The 27,977-nt window shown below is 40.6% G+C and overlaps 2 protein-coding genes and 1 long non-coding RNA gene across 8 annotated transcripts in view; 1 reads left to right on the forward strand and 2 right to left on the reverse strand.

Annotated features, from left to right (window-relative positions):
- Positions 1-27,977, reverse strand: part of LOC109199848 (uncharacterized) — an 827,125-nt gene that overhangs the window by 786,271 nt on the left and 12,877 nt on the right. The gene's annotated exons all lie outside the window — the stretch shown is intronic.
- LOC100702410 (protein NLRC3-like) lies at positions 1,230-25,657 on the forward strand. The gene is made up of 8 exons (XM_019354667.2): positions 1,230-1,309; positions 8,247-8,338; positions 8,659-8,869; positions 9,039-10,842; positions 22,220-22,393; positions 22,659-22,832; positions 23,177-23,223; positions 23,387-25,657. The coding sequence occupies exons 2-8, from the start codon at positions 8,270-8,272 to the stop codon at positions 23,914-23,916; spliced, it is 3,009 nt and encodes a 1,002-aa protein (XP_019210212.1). The 5' UTR covers positions 1,230-1,309; positions 8,247-8,269; the 3' UTR covers positions 23,917-25,657.
- On the reverse strand, positions 13,911-21,191 carry LOC106097021 (uncharacterized). 6 transcript variants are annotated; one of them, XR_003214124.1, is made up of 5 exons: positions 17,929-18,841; positions 14,990-17,255; positions 14,816-14,885; positions 14,647-14,680; positions 14,109-14,273 (listed from the first exon to the last, which is right to left on the reverse strand). It is a non-coding gene; the product is annotated as an uncharacterized LOC106097021 (long non-coding RNA). The 6 variants fall into 6 exon arrangements; XR_002059778.2 differs by lacking the exons at positions 14,647-14,680; positions 17,929-18,841 and adding an exon at positions 19,286-21,191 and having other exon boundaries at positions 13,911-14,273; positions 14,990-16,723; XR_002059776.2 differs by lacking the exon at positions 14,647-14,680 and having other exon boundaries at positions 13,911-14,273; positions 14,990-16,723; positions 18,481-18,841.

Genomic DNA, 27,977 nt, shown 5'->3' on the forward strand with positions numbered 1-27,977 from the left:
TTTTTGAGAAAATTAAAAGATTTTAAGTACTCTTTGTAGTGCGGAAAATACGGTAATGCATTCTTTTTATATGGACAACCATCTTCAAATGCAAGATGTATTCCCAAAAACAGATTGCATGTAACTGCCAGCTCTCATTCAATTCAATTCAGTTCAATTTTATTTATATAGCGCCAAATCACAACAAAAGTCACCTCAGTCACTAAATGATTCCTATCTCGGTTCACAAAAGTCAGTTTGACTACAAGTGGTCACAATTCTGGTCTGAGTCCCTGAAGTAGTTATTTCAAAGGCTGAAAACAAATTCTGTCAGGGATACCTATCTTGGCCAAAGGCAGGATATGCTTCACCATATTTTCTAGTCTTTGGCTTGGAAGGACGTTGGTTTGGAAGCATATTTGGTGATGCTTCAACCTCTGCTTTGTGTTTGTGTGGGAGCCCCATCAAAAACCTGTCCATTTCTTTTTTAATGTTTTATTTTTATTCATACCGTGCCGCCCCCCTGCAATGGCTCTGCGCCCCCCACTTTGGGAACCTCTGAATTAACCAGTGAAAACACACATGAACATGAGGAGAACATGCAAACTCCACACAGAAAGACCCCTGGTGGCCTGGTGGTGGAGTCAAACTCAAGACCTTTGTGCTGTGAGGCAACAGTCCTAACCATCGTGCTGCCCTTTAAAAATAAAAAATAAAAAACATAAAAACAGAGCTGTCATAACTGAATTGGAGATCCTGGAGATGTTTTTGAGCCTCTTTGTTGTGTATTTTTTTGGATGGAGCTCTAAAAAGCTGAGAAATTTACTCAGAGTTAGACTCAATCTGGCATATTTTTGGAGTGAACACCTGAAGGTGTGGCCTGCACACACACACACACGCACACGCACGCACGCACGCACGCACACACACACACGCACACGCACACAAACACACACAGAAGTGTGCACATGCATTTAAATCCAGTTTGAGTCAGTAAAAAGCTGCATTTAGATGCTGTGGCAGAGATCTTCATTCATGTGATTTGTCATTAAAGGGACATTTTTTCTGCTTCAGACACTTTTATTCTAAAAGTGTTTGAAGGATGATTTTTGTTTCTGAATAATGAGCTGGAGTAAAGATGATCTCTGTTCATCACATTCAATGTTCACATGTTGTTAAATGAACTCGACTGCTGCTGCTGAGCCCCTCCCACCTGTCCTCCTTCAAGTGGAGTCCCACCTCCATCCAGGAAGCAGCTCACCTGTGTGTCTCTGTTTAGTGCCTAGGTGTGGAGTGGAGCTCCTTGTTCGTGTGTCCATTTGAAGAAACTGTAAGTTTGCTTTGGTTTCCTCCTTCAACAGTTTTATTGTTTGTTTCTGCTCTGTAGTGTTTAGACCAGATGTTCAGCTCTTTTTTCAGGACAAACTTTGGATCACTCTTGTGTTTGTTTGAATTTTCAGAAAAAAACACAAAGCTGTTGCATTTTTATTTTGTGGAAGAAAACCATTGCCTTTCCATAAAAGTCATACACAGCAGTGTGCTGCTGTTTTCTGTAAAAAATAGATTACAAAGAATGTTACTTAGTTTAGTCAGTGAATAAAAAATGTTTTACTTTTCATAGAAGATTTATAAAAAAGGTGATACCAGTGTGCTGCTGAGAAGTTAATGCAAGCACTCCCCTACCTTCCGTATGCACTTATGCACCTTGTAGCACAGACGTTAATGTGGAAGAATTGGTTAACAAAGGGGACAAACAAAAACTAAAAGTCTGAGCTGAAAAGCTAAGAGCGAAAAATAAACATAACCAACCATGATTGCACAAATTAACCAGTGTAAGTTGTCCGGAGTGCTGCAAAACTCGTAACAAGTCCTTGCTGTTGCCAGTACTAACCATGAACGGAAGGAGCGGGCACAGCAGTTCTAGCAACAGGAAGGGAGAGAGCGAGGCGTAATAAATGTAAGAAATTAGATGCAGGGACATAATTAGGAAGGTTGAGATTCAAGTAAAGTAAATGACCTATTTATTATAGATCTGATTTTTGTATCTAGTACTCAGCTTTATCACTGCTTTGAAGAACTGTACAAATATATGTGCATGTTTAATGTTATCTGCACTGTTTTCGACTGACTGAGAGGAGCAGTGTTGGGGAGTAACAGAATACATGTACCGACATTTCGTATTTAAAAGACAAAATATGAGCAACTGTATTCCGTTACAGTTCCGTTTAAAAAGGTGGTATTCAGAATACAGTTACTTTGTTGAAATCTCGCGGCCCACGTCACCTCTACTTACGGCCCGCATAATGACGTAAGGAAAGTTTTGAAAAAATTATTCACAAAAATGATTTAATATAAAGGCAATAGGCAGAGTGTTACAGGCATAGCCCAAAAGAATGTAGCCTCATGGGCAGTGTAGTCCATGCTGCAGGGAGAATGGACTGCCATACCCGTTATGTGTCTGTGAGCGCTAGGGAGGGAGCAAAGGACTCGCTGTTTCTGGTGGATGTCACCGACCAGAAACGAGAGATGGAAGCATGTAAATATAATAATAACCACTGCAGCCAAAAAGGCTGCCTGACGAACCCAGTTGTAAGTAAGCTATTAAGACTCGACTGTACACTTTTTTCGTGTTTTCCTCCGAAACAATAAGTTCTGTTGGAGCAGCCTTTCAACACATCTCTCTGTCTCTCGCTAGCAAAGTTGACCAAGACAACAAAGTAAAGCTAGTTTTCGGCTACGAGCCTGACACGGAACCTGGCATATTAGCCAGAGGTCCCTTTACGATTTTATGCCTTTATGGTTCGGAGCCGCGGACCTGTTTTATATACGCTTGGAATAGTTTTCAATACGAGATCGCTTCAAAAAGCGCAGCCTTACCTTATGTCCACCCCACTGTTGCTCATTTTACTGTATATTAAGATTTAAAAATCTAGTTGGTATTGGTATGGTGAATAACCTTCAGTAAAAGTAATAAATCACAAAGTAATAGTAAATTTATGTAGTTGTAAAAAGCATGATAATATATTAAGTAATCCAAAGTATTCAGAATACGTTACTCTCATTGAGTAACGTAACGGAATATATTACAAAATACATTTTGGGGCGTGTGTTCTGTAATCTGTAGTGGAATACATTTTAAAAGTAACCTTCCCACCACAGGAGAGGAGGGAGTCCCTCCCTCTAAAACCACTCTGTGTGGGGAACATGAGAGCCAGACCAAAGCTCAGAGGTGAGATGACCATCTCTAACTGTCCATGACTCTTCTCCATGTCACACAGCCAATATTGACCTGAACCCAGCTGTGAGTCCTTAAAAAGTGACCGGTCTAATGGTTCAGCTTAGTTTTATTTATATAGCTCCAAATCAAAAATCAAATATTTCATAGTTCAGCAATACTTATCAGTCTAATAAATGTAAACCTACACCATCCTCCCTATTCTGGTTTTTTAAAGAGTACTTAGCGGAAATATTAAACAACCTAACTAATAGAGTTGCCAACTCCCAGCAAAAAAAATAGGGAACCACACCCCACCCTCCACCTCATAATGCTTAATTGACGTAATCAACTTTAATTTAATGCATGTGTAAAACAAATGCACTGAAATCAATTATTTTTCTACAATAATTAAAATGATTCAACATCTTTCTTCAACAGAACTGTAGACTGCACAGATGGTACCTTCCCCAAGGAAAAAGTACTATAGCTTACTAGGGCATATATTAAACTTAATAGCTACTAAGATGAGATAAGATAAGATAACCTTTATTAGTCCCACACGTGGGAAATTTGTTTTGTCACAGCAGGAAGTGGACAGTGCAAAAGTTATATAGCAAAATTAGAATAAAATAAGAATAGAATAGAATAGAAATAAGAATACTGTACACAACTGTAAAGAATAGAATAAAATAAAATAAAATACTATATACAGTAGAATAAATAGAATAAAATATACAATAGGATAAAACAGAATGCAAATGCTTTATACAACTGAGTAAAAAATATAACTTTTTCAGAAAAAGAGTATTGCACTTAGTGTTATTGCACATGTGTGTGTTAGATCAGTTGAAGTCTTTGTTGTGGAGTCTGACAGCAGTGGGGAGGAAAGACCTGCGAAGTCTCTCCGTCCCACACTGTGGGTGCCGCAGCCTGCCACTGAAGGAGCTGCTCAGGGCTATCACAGTCTCCTGCATGGGGTGGGAGATGTTGTCCATCAGGGATGACAGCTTAGCCACCATTCTCCTGTCACTCACCACCTCCACTGGGTCCAGAGGGCATCCTACAACAGAGCTGGCCCTTCTAATCAGCCTGTTCAGTCTCTTCCTGTCCCTGGCAGAGATGCTGCCGCCCCAGCAGACCACACCATAGAAGATGGCTGAGGCCACCACAGAGTCATAGAAGGTCTTCAGGAGTGGGCCCTCTACTCCAAACGACCTGAGTCTCCGCAGCAGGTACAGCCTGCTCTGCCCTTTCCTGTAGAGGGCGTCTGAGTTATGAGTCCAGTCCAGTTTGTTGTTCAGATGAACACCAAGGTACCTGTAGCTGTCCACAGTCTCAATGTCCATACCTTGGATGTTCAGTGGTTGCAGTGGAGGATGTTTGTGCCTGCGGAAGTCTACCACTAGCTCCTTGGTTTTACTGGCGTTGATCTGGAGGTAGTTCAGCTGGCATCAGTCCACAAAGTCTTGAGTCAGTCCTCTGTACTCCTTGTCGTCCCCATCAGTGATGAGGCCAACTATTGCAGAGTCATCAGAGAACTTCTGCAGGAAACACTGGGTGAAGTTGTGGGTGAAGTCTGCAGTGTAGATGGTGAAGAGGAACGGAGCCAGAACCGTTCCCTGTGGGGCCCCAGTACTGCAGACGACCCTGTCCGACACACAGCCCTGAGTCCTCACATACTGTGGTCGGTCGGTGAGGTAGTCCAGTATCCATGCTGTGAGGTGGTGGTCCACTCCTGAGTTCTCCAGCTTGTCCTTCAGGACCGTGGGAAGAATAGTGTTGAAGGCACTAGAGAAATCAAAGAACATGATTCTCACAGTGCTCCCAGCGGTCTCCAGGTGAGCGAGGGAACGATGTAGGAGGTGAATGATGGCATCATCCGCTCCAATGCCAGGTTGGTAGGCAAACTGAAGTGGGTCCAGTGATGAGCTCACCAGGTGCCGAAGCTGAGCCAGGACCAGCCGCTCCAGGGTCTTCATCAGGTGGGATGTTAGAGCGACCGGCCTGTAGCTGTTGAGGTCCTTGGGGCATGAAGTCTTTGGCACTGGTACAACACAGGAGGTTTTCCAGAGCTGTGGGACTCTCCCCAGCCTCAGGCTCAGGTTGAAGAGGTGCTCCATCACCCCACACAGTTGGTCCGCACAGGACCTGACGACCCTTGAGCTGATGCCATCTGGACCCGCTGCTTTGGTTGAGAGAGACAGGCTGGAGCCTTGTGTTGAGTGTGTATTGGATGCTGTTGTTGGGGGTGGGGAGGAGTGAGCAGGGTGAATAGAGGAGGTGTGAAGTGTCTGATGTGTCAGAGGTGGAACAGCAGCAGTGGGGGTGGGTGAGTCTGCAGCCGATGTTGGAGACTGCCTCATGGATGAATCAAATCTGTTGAAGAAATGATTCAGTTCATTTGCCCACCTCACATCCCCCCCAGGCAGAGAGTTCTGATGTTTGTGGCCTGAGATGGTTCTGAGGCCTCTCCAGACTTCACCAACGTTATTTTGCTGGTTCTCCATCTTCTGCCTGTAGCTGTCCTTCCCATTCCTTATCAGTCCCCTCAGCTCTCTCTGCACCCTTTTCAGCTCCTCTTTGTCTTTGGATTTGAAGGCCCTCCTCTTCTGCTTGAGGACAGCTTTAATTTCTGGGGTAATCCAAGGTTTGTTGTTGGAGAAACACCGTACAGTCCTGGTAGGTACGGTGTTATCCACACAGAAATTAATATAGTCAGTAATGCATGTAGTAAGGCTGTCGATGTCCTATACGTGGTCATCACAGATCACCTCCCACACAGTCGACTCAAAACAATCCTTAAGAGCCTCCTCGCTCTCCTCCGACCATCTCTGTACTGTGCGGGTGGCTGGTGGCTCCCTGCGCACTAAGGGCTCATACACAGGGACAAGGTGCACCAGGTTATGATCAGATCTGCCCAGGGGAGGGAGAGGTGATGAACTGTATGCCTCTTCTGCATTGGCATACAGTAAGTCCAGTGTTTTATTGTCTGTGGTTGGGCAGGTCACATACTGGGTGAAGGTGGGCAGTGTGGAGTCCAGTGAGGCATGATTAAAGTCCCCTGATATTATGAGAGGGGCTCTCGGAGATTGTGTTTGCAGTCTGCTGACCACAGAGTGGAGAGAGTCACAGGCTGCATCCGCGTTGGCCGAGGGGGGGACATACGCTGGTAGCGCGATAACATGCGAGAATTCCCGGGGCAGTTAGTACAGATGCATGCTAACGGCTAACAGCTCAATGTCTCTGCTGCAGAGTTGTTCTTTTACAGTGATGTGCCCAGGGTTACACCATCTGTCATTCACAAACACTGCCAGTCCCCCTCCTTTCCTCTTACGGCTGTCTCTCGTCCTGTCCGCTCGCAGCAGCTGGAATCCCGGTAGTATCACGCTCGTGTCCGGAGTTAGCGGTGTTAGCCACGACTCCGTTAGCATCATGATGCTACATTGCCGGTACTCCCTCTGTGACCAGGTTAGCGACGTCAGCTCATCCATCTTATTGGGCAAAGATCTTACGTTTCCAATAATTACAGAAGGAAGAGATGGTCGATAACGTCTCCTTCTCGGGCGACGGCGCTTCTTCCCAGCATGACACCCCCGTCTTTTCTTCCTCAGCTCACTGGGAATGTCGAGTCTGTCCGCCGGCAGTACCACTGCAGGACGCAGCGCTAACAGCTGATCCTTACTGTAAACAAAGGATCCCTGCTCTGGGTCCCCAGACACGGATGAAAAAAGTAGAAAAAAATGAGAAAAACGACCAGGACTAGCACAAAACGGTAGAACATGGTTGCAGAGTCTAATTACTAATACGTTAGTTATAAAAAAAAATTACGAGGAGAAAAAAGATAAGAAAGAAAGAAACTCAGAATGAGCAGAGCTGCTGTAACAGGCTGGCGCACACGGGGGACGCCGGAAGACACTATACACAATAATGGATTTCTATACATTTTACATCAGATGAAAAGAATTCCTGTGATGCTAATGATAGTCTGCACTGTCTTAGCTGTCTGTAAAAGTTATTTATGGCCTTAAAATTACTGCAGCGGTTTACCAGTGATTTGCAGAGCACGGAGAAAAAGAAATACAGGTGGTTCACAGCTGCATTTACTGCATTTTACTGCATTTTAAAATTATGAAATCCATACATTGTTATCAAAAGTACCATTAAGACATCTATGTAATATACTTAACAAATGCTATTTTTAAAGTTTTTAATTATTTAGTCATTCTCAGGATTGAGAAGGTTCTGGCCGGGTCCTGCACTTTCCCATAAATTTACGTGGTTTATTTCCTACATTGAGGTGGAAGGGTCATATGATGATTATCATTATTTGATTGCATAGTCCCAAGAATTGATATAGAAATTGTATAAAATCAGTATTAGCTGTTGATAATCTCGTAGATTGCATAGTTAAAAAAAAAATCATACTGTTTGGGGGCAGGGAGTCTAAATAAAGACTCTAAATCAATATCAGTGGTACTGAAAGTAGCTGTAGATAATGTTACATCTGTGAGATGATTATGAGTAGTTATTTTTCTAAGGGTTAAAATTGTATTTGTGAAAGAGGTTCATGAAGTCATTACCAGTTAATGTTTAAGGAATTTTTGTCTAAACACAGCTCTGGCTACAGTGCTGAAGAGAAACCTAGCTTGTTCTTTTTCCGGACGGATATTTTTTTTATATAAAGCAGCAAACTAATTTTCCAGGACAAATGATAATCTTCTGTTATTGAAATTATTGAGACATAATTTCATCTACTTTATGGTGAGTGTTTGAGAGTTAATCCAGGGAGTCAAGTACTTAATTCACTAGTGAGTGTGTTTTACAAATTTAATCAAGTCAGATTTGTCCAGGGGGCATCCTAGGACAGAGCTGGCCTTCCTGATGAGCTTTTCCAACCGCTTCCTCTCAGCTATAGATAAGCTACTCTTCCAACAGAAAAGCCAGATGACGATGACTAGTGAACTTTTACTACAGGGAATCATGTAAGTCACTGTCTTTGTCAGAATTTCTCTTACTAAATCTTTACTCTGTTCTTAAATGAATTCTCCAGGATTCCTCCACAGAGTGGACCAAATGAGCTCAGAGGTTCCCAGTGGTCAGTTTGCCCAGCAGTATCAAACATACCTGGACTCCATGTTTATGGTCTGTACATGTACAACAACTACTTTTACATCTTTTCTGATCACAGTCATCTCCATGCTGCTCTTTGTAGACTAGTGGGTTGTCAGTCTGTCCAGCAGTGGTTTGGGGTGGCTGTAGCCCAGGACGTATAACAAGTCATCTACTAAATTGAAGGCTATATGTTAAATGAAAAGCACCTGTTTAAATAGAATACATATGCTTTTTTGTGGAGTAGAAAAGGGAATGATAAGAATAAATGCATTTAACCATTTAACATGGATCTGATGTTTGGCTCCATTGTTTAAGTCTAAATGAGACATTTATTAAGTATTCTCTTCCAGCTGCTCGAGGACAAAATCATCACTTTTGTAATGGATGAACTGAGGAAGATTCAGAAGGTTTTGAGTCCAGATTACACAAAATGTTCAGAAAGTCAGAGGGAGGATGTGGATGAAGAACAATGGAGGACCATCAGAGAGGCATTTGCAAAGATTGCAGTGCACTTCCTGAGGAGAATGAAACAGGAAGAGCTGGCTGACCGGCTGCAGAGCAGTAAGGGGATTACTCTAAGAATATACACTACTAGATAACTAGAAGATTTATTAATGTATCAAGAGATGAACCAATAGGGGTTAAAAGATTTACGTTTTATGAGAATAAGATTATCATGTAAATCTTAAAACATTTCCGTATATTCTGGGTGATTTTTCTTTTTATTTAGATCTTCCAGCTGCAGTTTGTCAGCGTGAACTTAAATCTAACCTGAAGAAGAAGTTTCAGTGTGTGTTTGAGGGGATCACTAAAGCAGGAAACCCAACCCTTCTGAATCAGATCTACACAGAGCTCTACGTCACAGAGGGAGGGACTGCAGAGGTCAATGATGAACATGAGGTCAGACAGATTGAAAAAGCACTCAGGAAACCATACAGACCAGAAACAACAATCAGACAAGAAGACATCTTTAAAGACTCACCTGGAAGAGATGAACCAATCAGAACAGTGCTGACAATGGGAGTGGCTGGCATTGGGAAAACAGTCTTAACACAGAAATACACCCTCGACTGGGCTGAAGACAAAGCCAACCAGGACATCCAGTTCATATTTCCATTCACTTTCCGAGAGCTGAATGTGCTGAAAGAGGAAAAGTTCAGCTTGGTGGAACTTGTTCATCACTTCTTTACTGAAACCAAAGACGCAGGAATCTGCAGGTTTGAAGACTTCCAGGTTGTGTTTATCTTTGATGGTCTGGATGAGTGTCGACTTCCTCTGGACTTCTACAAAACAAAAATCCTAACTGACCCTAGAAAGTCCACCTCAGTGGATGTGCTGCTGACAAACCTCATCAGGAGAAAACTACTTCCCTCTGCTCGTCTCTGGATAACCACACGACCTGCAGCAGCCAATCAGATCTCTCCTGACTATGTTGACATGGTGACAGAGGTCAGAGGGTTCACTGACCCACAGAAGGAGGAGTATTTCATGAAGAGATTCAAAGATGAGGAGCAGGCTAGCCGGATCATCTCCTACATCAAGACATCACAAAGTCTCCACATCATGTGCCACATCCCAGTCTTCTGCTGGATCACTGCTACAGTTCTGGAGGATGTGCTGAAAACCAGAGAGGGAGGACAGCTGCCCAAGACCCTGACTGAGATGTACACACACTTTCTGGTGGTTCAGGCCAAAGTGAAGAAGGTCAAGTATGATGGAGGAGCTGAGACAAATCCACACTGGGGTCCAGAGAGCAGGAAGATGATTGAGTCTCTGGGAAAACTGGCTTTTGATCAGCTGCAGAAAGGAAACCTGATCTTCTATGAATCAGACCTGACAGAGTGTGGCATCGATATCAGAGCAGCCTCAGTGTACTCAGAAATGTTCACACAGATCTTTAAAGAGGAGAGAGGACTGTACCAGGACAAGGTGTTCTGCTTCATCCATCTGAGTGTTCAGGAGTTTCTGGCTGCTCTTCATGTCCATCTGACCTTCATCAACTCTGGACTCAATCTGCTGGGAGAACAGCAATCAAACTTAAAAAATCCCCAAATATTAAGAAAAAAATCTATATCCTCCAACCTCTACCAGAGTGCTGTGAAGAAGGCCTTACGCACCCCAAATGGACACCTTGACTTGTTCCTCCGCTTCCTCCTGGGTCTTTTACTGGAGACCAATCAGAATCTCCTACAAGGTCTGCTGACACAGACAGAAATTAGCTTGCAGACCAATCAAAAAACAGTCCAGTATATCAAGAAGAAGCTCAATAAGAATCTGTCTGCAGAAAAAAGCATCAATCTATTCCACTGTCTGAATGAACTGAATGATCATTCTCTAGTGGAAGAGATCCAACAGTCCCTGAGATCAGGTAGTCTCTCCCCAGATAAACTGTCTTGTGCTCAGTGGTCAGCTCTGGTCTTCATCTTACTGTCATCGGAAAAAGATCTGGATGTGTTTGACCTGAAAAAATACTCTGCTTCAGAGGAGGCTCTTATGAGGCTGCTGCCAGTTGTCAAAGCCTCCAACAAAGCTCTGTAAGTAAACATGTGCTCATCTCTTTATTATAGTTGTATTACAGTTCAGTCTGCAATAGTTTTTATCACAGTTCTAAAATTAATCCTTACAACCTGTTCTTTTTTGTCATAATTTTTTTTAGCCCTGAGATTGTCTACTTCATTAATCTCTTAATTTAATTCAGTTTTATTTGCATAGCGCCAAATTACAACAACAGTTGACTCCAGGTGCTTTATAATGAAAGGTAAACACATTACAACAAGACAAAGAAAGCAGGTAAAACTCCAACAATCATATAACCCCTATGAGCAAGCACTTTGGTGACAGTGGAATCAGAGCACTTTTACATCAAGTTTACATCAATGCATTCCAACTTCAAAACAACTTCATGTTTACTTAGTGGCACAGAAACACACTGTTAGACTTTTCATCTCCACTTTACGGTAACATACTGGCGTCACTGTTGCCAGCGTCATACCGTGACGCCGTATTACTGTAGCTTACCGTTCTGCAGGATGATACCGTTTTTTGCTGTTGTGGTATAATACTCTTGGACAAATTATGGTAACGCACCGTAGCTTTTTTTACGGTGTCTCACTGGCGTCATGGTCGCCAGTGAGATACCGTTATGTCGTTATGTCGTAAATTACGTCAACAAAGTAACATTATACTGTGATTAAGAAATTGGTATACTACCGTTTATTCACGGTATGTCACTGTAAGCCCGCTGCAAGGTAATAAACTGCAATATATTTACCAGTAACTTACCGTTATCACGCATCATCAGTACCAAAAATATTAATCTCTGCTAGAGGATACCGTGTCCCAAAAGGCGGTCATTTACTGTTTAACACGTCGTAATTTGCCGTAATTTAAGGAAACAGTAACATACTGTAAGAGACTGGAGGGTTCAAAAAATTTTTTATTGTTTTAAAAAAGAAAGGTACCATTTATTTATTTATATAAAAACATATATATACCCACTAAAGATCGATTGATTGAGATATAGATAGATACACACACACAATAATTCATGTACTTCACACCACTTTTTATTTCTGTTCTGATTTTTCCCTGCTGAAATACACATTTTCAAAATCAAAAACTGAAAAGAACTGAAAACATATTTTCATTGAGGAAGCACTTGTTTTTACTAAACCATGTAATCCATTTTTTTCTCAGATGGTTGTACAAACAATAACGATATTATGTCATATCCATATCATGGCAGACAACATATGCTCAAGTGTTGGGTTTTCTCAGTTACATTTTGTAGGGTCTTAAACCTACAATGTGAAATGCCTTGGCATTCCTTTTTTTGGCACCATACAATATCAAGCCCACACTTCTGCCTTTATATACACTTTATCCAAAATACTGGCTCACACCACCAAATCAATGCACAAAGCAGGGTCCACAAGGACATGGATGAGCGTGTGTGGTGTGAAGGAACTTGACTGACCTGCACTGAACCCTGACCTTGCTTTGTGGACTGAGTTCATTGATTTGTAGGGTGACCCAATACATGTGACAATTAAAGTGTAAGTAGCTGAAATAATTTTTAACAAACGGGTAAAAGAAGGAAAAACAAATCAAAACTGTTGCACTCAAAAAACCTATTGGACAGAGACAGCATCTTGCAAGATGGCAAGAGAGCTTGTCTTCATTGTTCATCTTGTGTAAATGTCCAGAAAGCATGGGCCATGGACCGTCTGTGGAGACACAGGTAACAACACATTGGTCACTTAAATTATACAAGAAATTCACTAAAATGGCAAAAACAGTTACCTAATTTGAAGTTTTCCACTCAAATTCAGTAAGCCACTGGAGCAGGGGTCCCCAATCTCAGTCCACGAGGGCCGGTGTCCCTGCAGGTTTTAGATGTGTCCTTTATCCACCACAGCTGATTTAAATGGATAAATTACCTTCTCAACATGTCTTGAAGTTCTCCAGAGGCCTGGTAATGAGCTAATCATGTGATTCAGGTGTGTTGACCCAGGGTGAGATCTAAAACCTGCAGGGACACCGGCCCTCGTGGACTGAGATTGGGGACCCCTGCACTGGAGGAAAGTTGTGACATGAGGGTTAATGTGAACAACCCTTCACTTCACAGTGGTCCCAGTCTTTCTGCTTGTCCCAACCTTGGAGGTACATTTTGTTCCCTCTTCAGGGTGTATCCTTACAAAAAACCTTAAAACATGCAGTGTTGGGCAGTAACGGAATACATGTACCGCCGTTACGTATTCAGAATACAAAATATGAGTAACTGTATTCCGTTACAGTTACCGTTTAAAAAGGTGGTATTCAGAATACAGTTACTTTGTTGAAATAAATGGATTACACGGCGGTACTTCCCTGTTTCATATTGTCGCGGGTCAGGATTGTTTGGGTTTGTTTGACAGCTACGTTCTGTTGTTCCAGGCGGCAGCGTTACGGTTGCCATGGTTACAGGGTGACGCTCTCTCTCTGCGTGTTTCCTGGGTGAGAGAGCGCCTTTTTGTTGTTGTTGTTGTGCTAAGCTAAAAGGCAGAATGCTACAGGCATAGCTCTAAAGCATGTAGCCTGATGGGCAGTGTAGTCCGTGCTGCAGGGAGAATGGACTACCATACCCGTTATGTGTCTGTGAGCGAGGGAGGGGGAGAAAGGAAAAGTCCGAGCTGTCACGGAGCAAAAACGGGAGCTGGAAGCATGTAAATATAATAATAACCACTGCAGCCAAGAAGAGTGCCTGACGAACCCATTTGTAAGTAAGCTATTAAGACTCAACTGTACACTGTGTTCGTGTTTTCCTCCGGAAAAAATAAGTTCCGTTGGAGAAGCCTTTCAACGCCTCTCTCTGTCTCCCGCAAGCAAAGTTGACCCAGACAACAAAGTAAAGCTAGTTTTCGGCTACCAGCCCGACAGGGAACTGGACGTATTAGCCAGAGGTCCCTTTACTACGTTTCGGAGCCGCGGACCTTCAGTAACAGTAATAAATCACAGCAATAGGACATTCATGTAGTTGTAAACAGCATGATAATATATTAAGTATTCCAAAGTATTCAGAATACGTTACTCTCATTGAGTAACGTAACGGAATACGTTACAGAATACATTTTGGGGCATGTATTCAGTATTCTGTAGTGGAATACATTTTAAAAGTAACCTTCCCAACACTGAAAACATGCCATAATAAATAGTAACATACAGTAACATTGAGTTGTGATGTGAAAAAATGAATTACTTAGGGATAATTTAGTCATCATCTATCACTATTAGCTAACTGTTCAAACATACCTCTGAATTAGTTCCAATGTTGCACACGCTGACTCCTGGTATTCCAGGTTCAATACATAGAATGAACCAAAGAAGACTGACATCTCATCAGCAAAGGTGTTCTCTTTGTCCAGCTCAACAATTACACGCCCCTCTGCGCTCACCATCCAGCAGGTGGCGGTCATTGAACTTTGTCCTTAAATGTATAGGGGCAACATGTTGTCATTATGCAACATAAAATAATTTCAATACTTCACTTCTTCACACTGTCTAGATAGTCATAAAGCAAATAGTTACGTACAGTTAATTATCAGTGGCCTTATGTACATAAGTCTGTTTTAACATATTATAATTGTACATAATTGGGAATTATTCTGCACATTAAACACACCTAACAAAGAGGCAGCCCAATTAAATTACCGGAGATGAATCAACTGTATGGTTATTTTGGAGCTTATAGTTTGTGCTGCTGTTAAGCTTTACAGTATTGATTTCAGTATTTCTGCTGTTGGTGTAGCTAGACTACTATGTTGATCAGTAATATGTAATGTGAAATTTGATATTGTTACCTTGCTGGGTTCACTGAGACACATGTCCAACAACCTTGGTTTATAAAGGAAATACAGAAATTTGAGCTAACATAACAGAGACTGGATACCTGTGTCCACGAAAAGCTCCTGTGCCAAACAGAAATTTTAATATGGTCTAATCAGCTCTATTTCATGAGTGACTTCTCACCAAGCATAATCAGCCTTGGAGTGATTGGCAGGTTGCTCTCTGCTTCAAGGGACATCCTGGTAGATGTTTCCTGCCAGAAAAAGGACCAAGACATGTTATGTAACAAAAAAACAAAAACACAAACAGGACAGCAAGCAACAGCATTAAACATAGAGCTGTATGAAAAAAGCTTACATCTGCTAAGACAAAGAGGGAGTCTTCATCTTCCTTGTAATACTTCATCATGAGAAGTATGGCTGCTGTGCCAACCTTGTTGTTGGTCAAAACTCCCTCACTTTCTATCTGCTGGATGAGTGTCCGTATACCAAGGTTCCATTTGAGCTTCTGGCTGGAGAAATAGTTAATAATCCTTCTGCCTTTGGTTATGAGGGCCTGACCTAAGCGCTCACTGATATCGATCCCTGTGAGTTTGTAAAAGTGGTTCGAAAGACCTTTCCGAGTAAACAAGAATGGCCACTGCTCCTGAATTTCAGCTACTGAAAGTGAGGGACAACTGTTGATAAGCTGCCACTGAGAAATATATGTGAGGCACATGAAGTCATCCACATCAGGTCTCTCCACAGCTCCAGGTCCTTCTGAATTAAAAATTGTTAACAAGATGTACTTCTTTTCCTCTAAAGAAGCTGGCGTTTCCCCCTCAGGAAGTTCAACTGGTTGCCAATTTATACAACCATAGCTATCAACAAGGCATCTAACTTTTTTAGGTGAGGTTGCATTACTATTGGAACTGCAGTCTTCCTCATTCCTGGTTCTCTTTGTTTGACGAAGCCTATGTGTTGTATTATCTCGATTAACATGTTCAACTCTAGATTTGATGCTTCTCAGTAGTGAATAATGTCCACAACCCAGTCTTTCTCCCTTTTCAGTAAAATCTGCAAATGTTTGAGGGTATCTGTTTACAATGATTTTAACAACTTCTTCACAAGATGCACGTTTAGGGTTCCTGCAGTGAACTTGCATTGCCTCCACAACAATTCTAACCATACTTCTCCTGTCCTCTGGATGAGCTCTGTCCCCTCTTGTGATTGCATGCCACAGTCGGAGTGGAAATCTTTCCCAAGGAATCTGTAAGTGTGAGACCCAAGAGCTGGAGTAATGGTTGTACATAGTGGTGGACGTGGAGGAGGAGGGGTGAGGTGGATGGCTTGATGTTTCAGCTGATGCAGCAGGGCAAGGCTCCAGAGTAATGGTGTCATTCAGGTTCTCTGGTCTATTGCCGTCTAAAAAAATAAATAAATAAAGATCATTGGAAAAGCTACCTTAAAAAGCTACTATGTCAACAAATATGTCCTCACTAAAAAATGAACCCTTCAATTAGGATTGAGTAGTAACGGCAAGGCAGTTTTTGGGGACCTTGTCTGAAGATGAAAAGAAGCAATCCCAGGACTGCAAAAGAACTACAAACTCAAGGTCTTGCATTGAAAAGAGCTTGAGTCAATATATTTTACAGTATGTCACAATTTCAAACCCTTAGTTGTACCACTACCAATGACAGGTTAATGGTGTTAGATTTAGTGTCTACTTTTGTTTATGTTTTCCGTGTTAATTATCTACCAGACAATGTGAGCCCCAAAACGCTCTTCAATATTATACTGTCAAAGTACATGTGTAGTATGGTGAAGAGAAAAAAAAGCTAATCAGTGACATATGAGTCTATGAGTGACCTTCAAATCATAGACTCAACTCTATGATTTGTACAGAACCTACACAAACCTCCTTTAAATGCAAGAAGTAGTTTACGTATTTGAATTGGTGTGCGAAAGGGTTTGAGATCTTCCGCCTCCACAAACAAAAGATCACTTTTTTGTTGTACACCAATAACGTCCGTCAGATGTTCTACAATGCAGATTATTTTCTCTCTGTCTAGTGTCGGCAGGAGGCTTGTGAGTTCCTCTTCAATTTCCATCCCTGAAAGAGAATTAAGAGGAAACTGAATGGTGTAAGGAGACAACAAAAAGGCCTGCCATGTTATAAAGTGGTGGTGGGTAATAATCCATCAGACTTTCAGCATTTACACAAACACTTCTTTCTGTAGGGCAATGCAAGCAGTGAAGTCCAAGGTCAATGAGGAGTACTGAGTGATGCAACTCAAGCACAAAGTACAATTCAGAATCGTTAACAAGTATAACAGCTATCTTCCCAAAAACCAAGCCATCATCAGTGTCATCTACAATGGAAACATAGCCTTTGACATACTTGGTACCTTTGTAGACAACTGCTGACACATCCAAAGTTTGCCACAGCTTCTTGAATGAGAGCGTTGTAAAGATGATGATTCTAATCACTTGTTTCTCCAATCATTTGAACTATAGGTGGAAACATTTGGCCCACTGAGAGGTACGACTGCAGTAACTGATGATGTTCAGTCTTGGATAAGTTGACAAAGTTATGCAAGACTGAACTTGTACATGCTTTGAAATACGAGTGCTTGCTCTCAAACCTAACAGATTACTTCCTTCTCTTTCCACCCAGTCTATGTCCATTCTTGTCCACAGTCTTGTTACATCCCGTATTGACTATTGCAACTCTCTTCTGCATGGTCTCCCCCAAAAATCCCTCCATAACCTTCAACTGGTTCAGAACTCTGCTGCTCGCATTATCACCAGAACCCCCTCCTACCAGCACATCACCCCTGTTCTTCAGGAACTTCACTGGCTCCCTGTGAAATCCCGGATAATATTCAAACTTCTTCTGCTCACCTTCAAGGCCATTCATAACCTCGCTCCTCCTTACCTTTCTGACCTGTTAACCACTACCTGTTCTGCCCGTTCACTTCGATCTTCCTCTTCTATCCAGCTTGCTGTACCTTCCTTCCGCCTCACCACCATGGGAAGCAGAGCTTTCAGCTGCTCTGCTCCCAGGCTGTGGAACTGCCTACCCCCAGAAATAAGAAACATTGGTTCTCTCCCCCAGTTTAAATCCCAACTCAAAACTCATCTGTTCAAATCTGCATATTCACTGTGAATCCATTGTTTGTTAATTTTATCTTGTGCTTTGTTTTATTGTTCTTATTTTTATTGTTTTACTATGTGTCTTCCTATTGTAAAGTGTCCTTGGGTGACTTGAAAGGCGCTTATAAATAAAATTTATTATTATTATTATTATTATCAAACCTAAGGGTGCACAAACGAATGAGTGGTCCAAAGTGAAGGATAAGCTCTGCATAATGTAACAAATAGTGATGTTTTGATTTTAAAGCTTTGTCAGGAAACCTACTGTGTCTCAGATATATATATAGTCCTCTATGAAAAAAGTTCTTGATTGATTTTGTCCACTTCTGCTTGTGGAATATTAAATGAAGACAGTTTGTCAGACAGTATTGCAAGAACATCGTGCATTGCACAGCTGAGAAGATCCTGAAATTCCTCTATGATGCTCTGTATAGTGCTGGTTGGTAAGAGCATTTTAGCCTCCATTACACAAAGCCAACTGTCTCCTAATAGATTAACTGTGTCCTGTCCTTGTATTATGGCAAATTCCCCAATTCCTTGTTGCCTTGACTGCTGAACTGTCTACTTATGTTTTCGAGAAATACGGCTGGAAAATGATGTTCGGACACTGAAGTATTTAGAACAATCTTCCAATGGACATAATACTTTTTTCCCGTCTTTGATGTGAAATCTGAGATGGGCACAGAGTTGTAAAGTTTTGTGCAGCATACCCACATCCAGGAACTTGACAGCTGAGGTCACCAGTGAACTTATAAAACTCCTCCTCAGTGGTCTCCCTTCTTGTTCTGTGATTCCTAGGCATATGTGAATGAAAGGCAGAAAATGTTCTGAAAGTGGCAGGACAGTTCTCAGTTCCACAAGAAAGCCTATAGTTAGCTACATGTTTGTGGCTTTTAACATGCAAACTGAACAATATAAATTTGTGTGCACGGAAGCCACATAATTTATAAATACACATAGTTGCAAAAAGTTCAATGGCCAATTACCTTTCCTAAATGGCATATGCAATGCAAAAAAAAAAAAAGAAAAAAAGAAAGAAAAATAAGAGTATTGTCAATAGGGACCAATTCCCAGTTTTTACATGATCAAAATTATTAACAAAAGGCTTCAATAAACAGAAAATGTGTGCTGACAAAAGAAAAGAGAGCAGTGCACAAAAATGAAAAGATATTTGAGCTCGACGCTTTAATGGGTTTAACATGACTTAGTCAGCACTCCGCACCGTACAGGTAGTACAAGCACACCTGAAAACACTGACCAGCTAACAGCTTTAAGCATTTGGGCACAACCTCGGTAGTTAACCGATTCACCTGTTGCAAACGTCCAACTTTCTATCAAGTCTCATAAATTCATCGGCAACTATTACCTAACTAGTCTTTTGAGTCTCCACATTCATAGATATTGATATTTTGTCTTAGCATTTGAATGAAAATAACCTGGCACGGTAGCTTAAAAGTCAAAACAAACAGTAACAAGAACGCATTTCTGACTTCTCTTGAATAAGTGAAAAAGCACTTACCTTCAGACTGATTAGCTGGTGTCAATCCAACTTTAATGTTTCCCATGTCAGTCCGTTTTAGGGAAAAAGTGTTAAGTTTAGTTGTTTCATTTACTTTTGAGATACTCCCTCATGGACGAGAAATTTGGAGTCTAGCAGAGTTGTCACGAATAGCATACGATCTTCAGATATAATCCAATCAACCGTGCATTTAACCTGACTGAACTCCATCCAGTTACCTCTGACTACTTCTAAGTTGCACATGTTAACGGTCCGTAAATTGTCTCTGTTGTACTTCCACCATCTCATCATCACTCTGTGCTGCAGCAAACTGGGACTGTGGCACAGAATAGTTGATGGTCATGTTGTTCTCCTGCTTTGCAGCTTTGTTTGAGTCTGAATTGTGTCTTAAACGTGCAAAACTAAGAAAAGCAGATCAATATTTTCTTCTTCTTGTTATTTAATGGTGGTTGGCAACCAGCGAAAGGAGCATTAGCCGCCTCGATCAATATCTGCTATCCTCCATTGTTGTTTTGAAAGTGTGCGCCATACGTCATGTTGTACGTCAGGTAAAGGTGTGGTCTCGACTATTGCTCTCCCATTGAGATGTGTAACCAGTGCTACACACACCTGTCGCATAACACGCTTTAAAAACGTAACATTCGCTTTAAAATCACAACCCAACGCGCTAAACATGAACAAACAAAAACACCCGTGTTGCATTATCATGTATATCCAGGACATCTCTTCTGAACCAAGATGAAGTGGTGCTACAAGGAGAGTGCATTTTATAGCAGTCTGGCCTGCCACAAAATGCACCGCTAAAAATACAGTTTCTGCTTGTCCCAGAATTTATTAAATTTGAGAGTGAAGTTGTAGGACTGATGCTGGTTAGTGGTGTAGGTTTCATAGGTGTGACACCTGAACTTGTGTAAAATGACCACCAGAGCATATTCCGAGACTTCTGGTTAGTTCACTGTAGTTAGGCAGAGGTGTCTTAAAAGTACCACCTTATACAGAAACAATGAAGTTCCAGTATAAAAAAGAATAAGAAGAGTAAAAAGCTACACCCTGCTAAATGAAGTAACTTTTAAACATTACTTTAAATATAACATATAGAAAGGAAATCAGTCTAAGTATACGTTACCTACATTGGCCCCCGTTTTAGTATATAGAAGTATACTCTATACTAGCATAATGTCCTTTCCAGTCTATAAGAGTATACTTAAAATATACTCTACTCTAACACAATACTAAACTTACAAGTATACTATTGATTTACTTTTTAGTTTATATTTGGCTTACTTCTGGTTGAAACATAGTAATTAAAATCCAGTTGAAACATATTTTTCACATGTAACAAATCACTCCATTCCCCAGACAGTCAGATAATAGTTCCAACTATCAGAAGGCTTCCTTTGCAGAGAACTACACTCAAAGTTCACGTACCAGAATTATATTGCAAACAGGTGAGAAAATGATTTGAGAGTTGAGGTTTATTAACTATTAACCCTTTTCACTCACGGTTTAAACATTTTTTTTTTTTATCCCACTTACTCTGTTCAGAAGGTAAAAGACATTACACAAGAATTTGTGACAAATTCTTGTTTAAAAAGCACTGCAATGCAATTTCGTTGTACTTCTTAGTATACTTCAGTTATACTTCAAATACTTCAAATAGTGTAGCTGCAACTTACTCCTTAAGTTAAAAATGATGCTGCATATTGTAGTTTACATGTGATACTACTCTCACAATGAATTGCATTTTATGGTAATACACTCTGAATGAGGATTTAGGTAATTACTCTTAGATCTACAGTAGAAAACAACAGAAATCCAGATGGTGTAATAGTATAATCTCAGTAACATCACCAATTGTTACATTTGCTGTATTTTACAGCTGTTTCCATGAGTACAGTGAGTTACCGTAAAAATAATGTAATCTCATGGAATTTTCCCACAATTACATGCAAATTACAGTACTAAACTGCTAACATCCTTTAGAGTTTTTTACTGTTGATTTTGCAGTACTAAGCTATGGAAATTACTGCAAAGGCTAACAGTGCAGTATTAGGCATTATGACAATGAAATCTAGCAGTATTTCCTACCTATAACAATAATTATATTAACCAAATCTAAAACAGAAGTGTTTAAGTAAATCATATAAAGGAGACTATAGTATGTATCTGTCACGGTCCCTGGGTTGTTGACCCAGTATTTTCAGTTCATGTTCACTGTTTATCTTCCGTATGTTCCACTTCCTGTTTTATTGTGTTAGCCTTAGTCTGTGCGCATTGTGTTCTAGTTCTCTTCCCATTGATCATTAATCAGATTAAGTCCAGCTCTTTACTCACCTGCCCCTAATCACTCATTATTCAGCCTGTGTACTTAAGTCCCTCCGTTTCATCAGTTCATGGTCTTGTCATTGTTGTTGTCTTGCCATTGTTCCTGTGAGTGTTTTCAGTTCAGCCAGCCAGCTAGTCATTCAGTCAGCCAGTCAGGCAGTCCTCTGTTTCATGTTTTGTTCACCCACTCTTAATAATAAACACGGCCTTCAGTTTATCACTCATCAACAAGTCCTGCATTTGGGTCCTCTTTTCCTTCGCTCCACACCACAACCCCTGACAGCATCTCTGTCCCTAACAGAGTAACCAGAGTGAGCACACATCTGTACATTTTGAGCATGCGTAACATAATGGTACCTTAAACTTGGTCTGTACTTGGCTGTCATTGATGGTGTTTCGCAATACAAATTAGATACCAATTAAGAGATGTCTTAATCAGGTTCTTATATTTTTCATTTACATATAGAGACATATCTTTCTCAGAGCAAATTCAACTGTTTCATTTTTGTTCCAGAGTTAACCTGTACGATATTTATTTAACCATCAGTTATTTTGTCTCGCCATCTTCAAAGGCGATGTATATAATCATAATTATCATTGTTTCTTCAGACTGAGTGACTGCAATCTCTCAGAGAAAAGCTGTGAAACTCTGTCCTCAGTTCTCAGCTCCCAGTCCTCTAGTCTGAGAGAACTAGACCTGAGTAATAACAACCTGAAGGACTCAGGAGTCGACCATCTATCTGCTGGATTGGGGAGTCCAAAATGTAAACTGGAAATTCTTAGGTATCTGTTTTTCATAATTACACATGTAAATAACTAACTGAAGCTAATTAGATTATTTTATCTATGTGTTGTCTTGGTATTTCTAGGATTTAATTCTGAGTTACAGTAAAGTGAGCTTACATTTCTGAAGGGCTCAACTTAAGGCTATAGGGTTATAAGCAAGTCCTGAAACAATAATACATATTGTCAAATCTGATAACCTGTTACTGCACCATGAACACCATACTACACCAGCATTACTTGTCTTGTTCATTTTTTTTTTCAGACTGTGTGGCTGTAACCTCTCTAACAAAAACTGTAAAGGTCTGTCCTCAGTTCTCAGGTCCCAGTCCTCTAGTCTGAGAGAACTGGACCTGAGTAACAACAACCTGCTGGACACAGGAGTGAAGCTTCTGTTTGCTGCAGTGGAGAGTCCAGACTGTAAACTGGAAATTATCAGGTCAATATTTTGTAAAGTGGATATGAATAAATATATGTGACGCAGACAAATATTGTAACACTCACCCCATCCGGTACCAGCAGATGGCTGTATATGCCGCTCTGGCTAGTGCATGCTATTGTATTATTCAAGACACTTAATTGACTTAAAACTACCATTAAAAACAGAGGAACAGTTCATATTTTTCACTGACTTTAGAACCATCTGGACGGACATTTCACTGCACTGAAAATGTTAAACACTAATTAAGGAACAGTCTCACGGTGTGTGTATAAGAGCGATGTAATGCCCATGTGTGCATGCCGAAAGAGATTGTGCTTGTCTGACCCCCCTTCTCCTTTCAGGGTGGAGCCTGCTGGAGTCCGATGGTTGAGACCAGGTCTGAGAAAGTGTAAGTGTGTTTTTAATTTGATTCATGAAAACAAAGCAGCACACATTCAACCATCTTCAAACTGTCACATCACTCATTCACATCTCTGATTGTCAAAGTGTCAATCAATGAATAGATGATGGATCAATAACTGCAGCTGGATTGTGTTTGTTCTCTCCACCAGATTCCTGTCAACTCACAATCGACACAAACACAGTCCACAAAAACCTCAAACTGTCTGACAATAACAGGAAGGTGACACATGTGGAGGAGGTTCAGTCATATTCTGATCATTCAGACAGATTTGATGTTTGTCCTCAGCTTCTGTGTAGAAATGGTCTTACTGGTCGCTGTTACTGGGAGGCTGAGTGGAGAGGAACGGTTGACATATCAGTGACTTACAGAAGAATCAGAAGAAAAGGAGGCAGTGATAACTGTGTGTTTGGATGTAATGATCGGTCCTGGCGACTGAGCTGCACTGATGATGGTCCTTGTTCCGTCTGGCACTATAACAGAGAAACAATTATCTCCTCCTCCTCCTCTTCTGTCTCTAACAAAGTAGCAGTGTATGTGGACTGTGCTGCTGGCACTCTGTCCTTCTACAGAGTCTCCTCTGACACTCTGATCCACCTCCACACCTTCAACACCACATTCACTGAAACTCTTTATCCTGGGTTTACAGTTAGTCCTGGTTCTTCGATGTCCGTGTGCTAAAATGAGTCTAAAGAGTGTCCTTGTCATGCTTCTGGGTTATGGACCCGGCATGTGTTTTGGGACTCATGACTTCCCTTTATGCAGTTCAATTCAGTTCAATTCAGTTTTATTTATGTAGCCCCAAATTACAACAACAGTTGCCTCAAAGAGCTTAATTTTTTAAGGTAAGAGAATGATAATTTATTCTTGTTTATGTTTATTTTGACCCTTTGTCACTTTCTTTTTGTCCCACTCATTTCCTCTCCCATTGTTATCTCATGTATTTGTTGCCTGTATAGGTTGTCCGTCAACTAGGTCATTGTAGTCTAGGAGCTTAGAAAGAAAGCAGCTAGACTTCTTCAAATGTCATCAAGACATTTCAACTCTCCTCCAAGATGGTTCTTCTTCAAATTGTGGAGTGTCCCAGGCATTTAAACCCACATTGGGAGGTGTCCCTTAAGACGGTTGTCTTAAGACCCATTATTGATCATGTGCCTTATCACATGAGCCAAGGTACATTGTTAAGGTGTCCATCTCGCCTACCATCATACTGAGTTGCAATTCTACAAAGTCAAATTTTTCAGACAGTGTGAGAAATAAAATGATGTGTGTTCATCGGTGCGCCTTCAAACTGCTTCACACTCAATGAAAGTTAAGTAACACAGACTATAACATTAGATTTCTGTTAAGTTCTCTTCCTTCAGACAATAAAGGGTCCTTGGCTTTTGGTAACATTGATTTGTAGAAGTGCAATTATTACTCACACACTGCATGATGGCTGCACACTGCCCTTTATTCTTAGCAGAGCTTAAACCATATGTCAGAATCTCATAACTCATAGCCTCATAACTAATAACTAAATAATAATTGTTTACCCACTGACAAACATTTCAGGGTCTACTAAGTAAAAAAAAAAAAAAACTATTTGTAGTAACTTACTTTTAAATTACGTTTTTTTCAACCTAGACATTTCTAGTTCAACACTTATAATAATATAACACTGTGTGCAAATGATTCAAAAAGAATAATTAACAACGCTTCTTGTAATGGTGTTAAAATCAGCCCAACTTTTATTTGGAAATGTAAAAAAGTATATGAGCCAACATACTGAACACTATTCTGCTAAGCAACAATCAATTATATGACCATCATTGTTATAATCTTACAATGAAACAAAGTCTCAGATTTACTTAATGTGAAACTAAGTTTAGGCTTTCCACAACTTTGTGTTGTAGTTACATTACTGATATAATCAAAATGTATTTACTGTTCAGTCACAAGTGCAGCGTGTAGTTTAAGCAACACATATGCTGGTATGTTGTAATATTTTAAGGAGGGCTTGTTTCCAGTCCAGGCATTACTACCTGAATGACTGTCATGGATTTAAGTGATCTAAATGTAAGTGCAGAAGAAAGTCTTTAACTTCCCTTAAGTACAGTGGCAGTGGATGTGGGCTGGACATTGTTAAGGTTCATTTTGAGGAGAGAGAGATGGTGGAGATCAGAATAACACACTGACCCTGTCAGGTGGAGTCAACGAAGATTTTAATGAAACACACGCAGCGTGGGAGATAGACACTGGACACAGACAGCATCAGATCTCCATCTCCAAAACTTCAGAACACAGTTTTATACATCGGGGTATTAGAACGCCCCCTCTTGCGTAAATTACATGGATACGTCAACTCAAAACCACAAATGTTCTGTTTGACAACTTGTGACACAATTAAAAGGACACTGGCTTCCATCTTCTCCCCGGTGGTTTCCCGCAAGCCAGCTCAGCTCTCGCATTGTGCACCTGCTTCTTCATCAAACAGTCACGTACACTAACATAAAACTGCAACCCTAGCAAAACATGCTTAAACTTTCACCTACAAATGAACCCACTAGCTGTATGTGTGTCTCGTCCTTAAATGCTCTCTCATCTCACCCATTGCAGTTCTGACCTTTCACCAGAACAGAGGCTCATCCTTACATGTAATAACCTAACTGGAACTATATATGTAATATGTAATCTACTGAATAAATGTTTTAATCCAGAACCTCTACTAAAAGCTTAATCAAAAGATATAGATGAATAAAAGATAATAAAGAATAACCTGATTGTTCATAACCTGCTCAAAATACTTGCACTCAGACGCTGCTTTTGGTTTCACTTTTGCAAAGCATGGCGTTTCCTGTCAGCCTGCAGTTTCCTGTCTCATTTTGGCACAGAGTATACTCAACGTTAGGGCCTTTCTTTTCCAATGCAGTCTGCATATAAACATTTAAGATTATAGATTCAAAAGCATTTCGGGTTATAGATTCAACTCAACAGTTTAACGTGGTTCTTACTGGACCTGTAATAAAGACTAATATGATACCAATATGTTTGAACATCTGAATGCAATATCAATATTAATAATAAAATGGTAATGATGATTATAAAAATAGCAGCGAATAATAGCAGCAAAATATCTTTCTACTCTTCACAACATGCAATGAGCTTGAACCTGCCGGTGACCATCTTCACTGACCACACTATCTGTGATGGAGGACTCAGCTCTCCTGGTTTCCTGCAAGCAAATATCATATTTTTTAGAACACCAACTTATTTGCTTTCTTAAAACATTTTTTTCTGCATTTGCTATAGAACAGACCCCAATTTCGACAATCTCAGGCTCCCTCCCCACCAGAGAGGTGACTTTCAATGTCCCACTTGTCAGTCTGGCTTGCCCTGACCACCACCCGACGCAGAATAATGTCATGAAAGCTTATCTTTAAAATGGGCTATGCAAACATGACCAATAACTTTTCATTCTGATGATCTGCAAAATGATTTGGGCACAAAACAAATTTCTCTGTTCAGAGACTTCACTAAATACAGTGTAGACAGTGTGGACCCTCTAAACTAAGTCTGTGGGATATGATCTTTGAATAAATGCAGACCAAACTAACGTTGTTTGTATTTACTTACACAGCATGTCTTGTAGAATTAACTATAGTCATCAGCAACAGAATAGAGCAGTCATATCTCAAATCTAATAACAGAAGGCAGTAGTGATCCGTCTCTTTTTAGAGAACCGGCTCTTTTAGCTTGGCTCACTAAAAAGAGCCGGCTCTTTCGACTCCCAATTGGCTCTTCAGGTTGTTTTGTTGCTTTAATTTATTTATTTTCAACAATGTAAAATTTTGCACCAGAGGAATTACTAATGTAAATAAATATGTGGTTTTATTTTTTTATATGTTTATATATAAATGTATACGGTGGCCCCTAGGCACAAAGCAGGTACAAACCCCCAAAAGCACGTACAAACTCCAAAACACAGTGCTAGCGTTAACTGAACTTCCAAAACACAGCTACCTAGATCACTTAAATTACACAATTAAAAGCATATGTATGTTGTTTGTGTATGTATGTGTTCATTTGTATGTATGTGTTCATTTACCTGTTACTACCACACACCAAATTCAGTTATTGGTACTTCCTGGCTTGTGTAGCCACTAGGTAACAAAACCTCAACACTGCCCCTAGCATCGTGGAGCACTTCTGTTGTGTTTTGGAGTTTTTTTGGAGGTTGCACGTGCTTCGGAGTTTGTACGTGTTTTGGAGCTTGTACGTTGTTGGAGTGATATTTTATGATTGTATCTTCTTACTCAGTTGTATATAGCATTTTTATTCTATTTTATTCTATTGTATATATTACTCTATTTTATTCTATTGTATATAGTATTTTATTTTATTTTATTGCATTCCAGTGTTTTCTAATTTCTGCCACATAACTTTGCACTTTTGCTGTAACGAAACAAATTTCCCACCTGTTATAGGAAACTTTCTACAAGTTCCCTCGCCACCTGACAATCCGGTTTGCTATGTTGATCCATTCAGTCACGTTCTCTGCACTAAATCCAGTTATGAAGTAACTGTGGCCACTCACCACCTCCATGAAACCTACCAGCAAAGCTCACAGCTCCACTCATGTTGCTCTGAAACACGCCCACAGACAAGGGTGAGTTAGCCAAAAAGCTGATGGATGTCAGCACCGGATCCAGAAGCCATGCCATACCCCCTCTTCCGTAAGGTCTTCCAAATATTTTTTCATT

Source organism: Oreochromis niloticus, linkage group LG15, assembly GCF_001858045.2.
Source record: "Oreochromis niloticus isolate F11D_XX linkage group LG15, O_niloticus_UMD_NMBU, whole genome shotgun sequence".
In the NCBI taxonomy this organism is placed as follows: Eukaryota; Metazoa; Chordata; class Actinopteri; order Cichliformes; family Cichlidae; genus Oreochromis; species Oreochromis niloticus.

Excerpts from the sequence above, each read along its gene's own strand:
- LOC100702410 (XM_019354667.2), top strand. The coding sequence starts at position 8,270 with ATGAGCTCAGAGGTTCCCAGTGGTCAGTTTGCCCAGCAGTATCAAACA. Across the intron at positions 8,870-9,038 it reads GGCTGACCGGCTGCAGAGCA|ATCTTCCAGCTGCAGTTTGT; the intron begins GTAAGGGGATTA and ends CTTTTTATTTAG. Across the intron at positions 22,833-23,176 it reads TGTAAACTGGAAATTATCAG|GGTGGAGCCTGCTGGAGTCC; the intron begins GTCAATATTTTG and ends TTCTCCTTTCAG.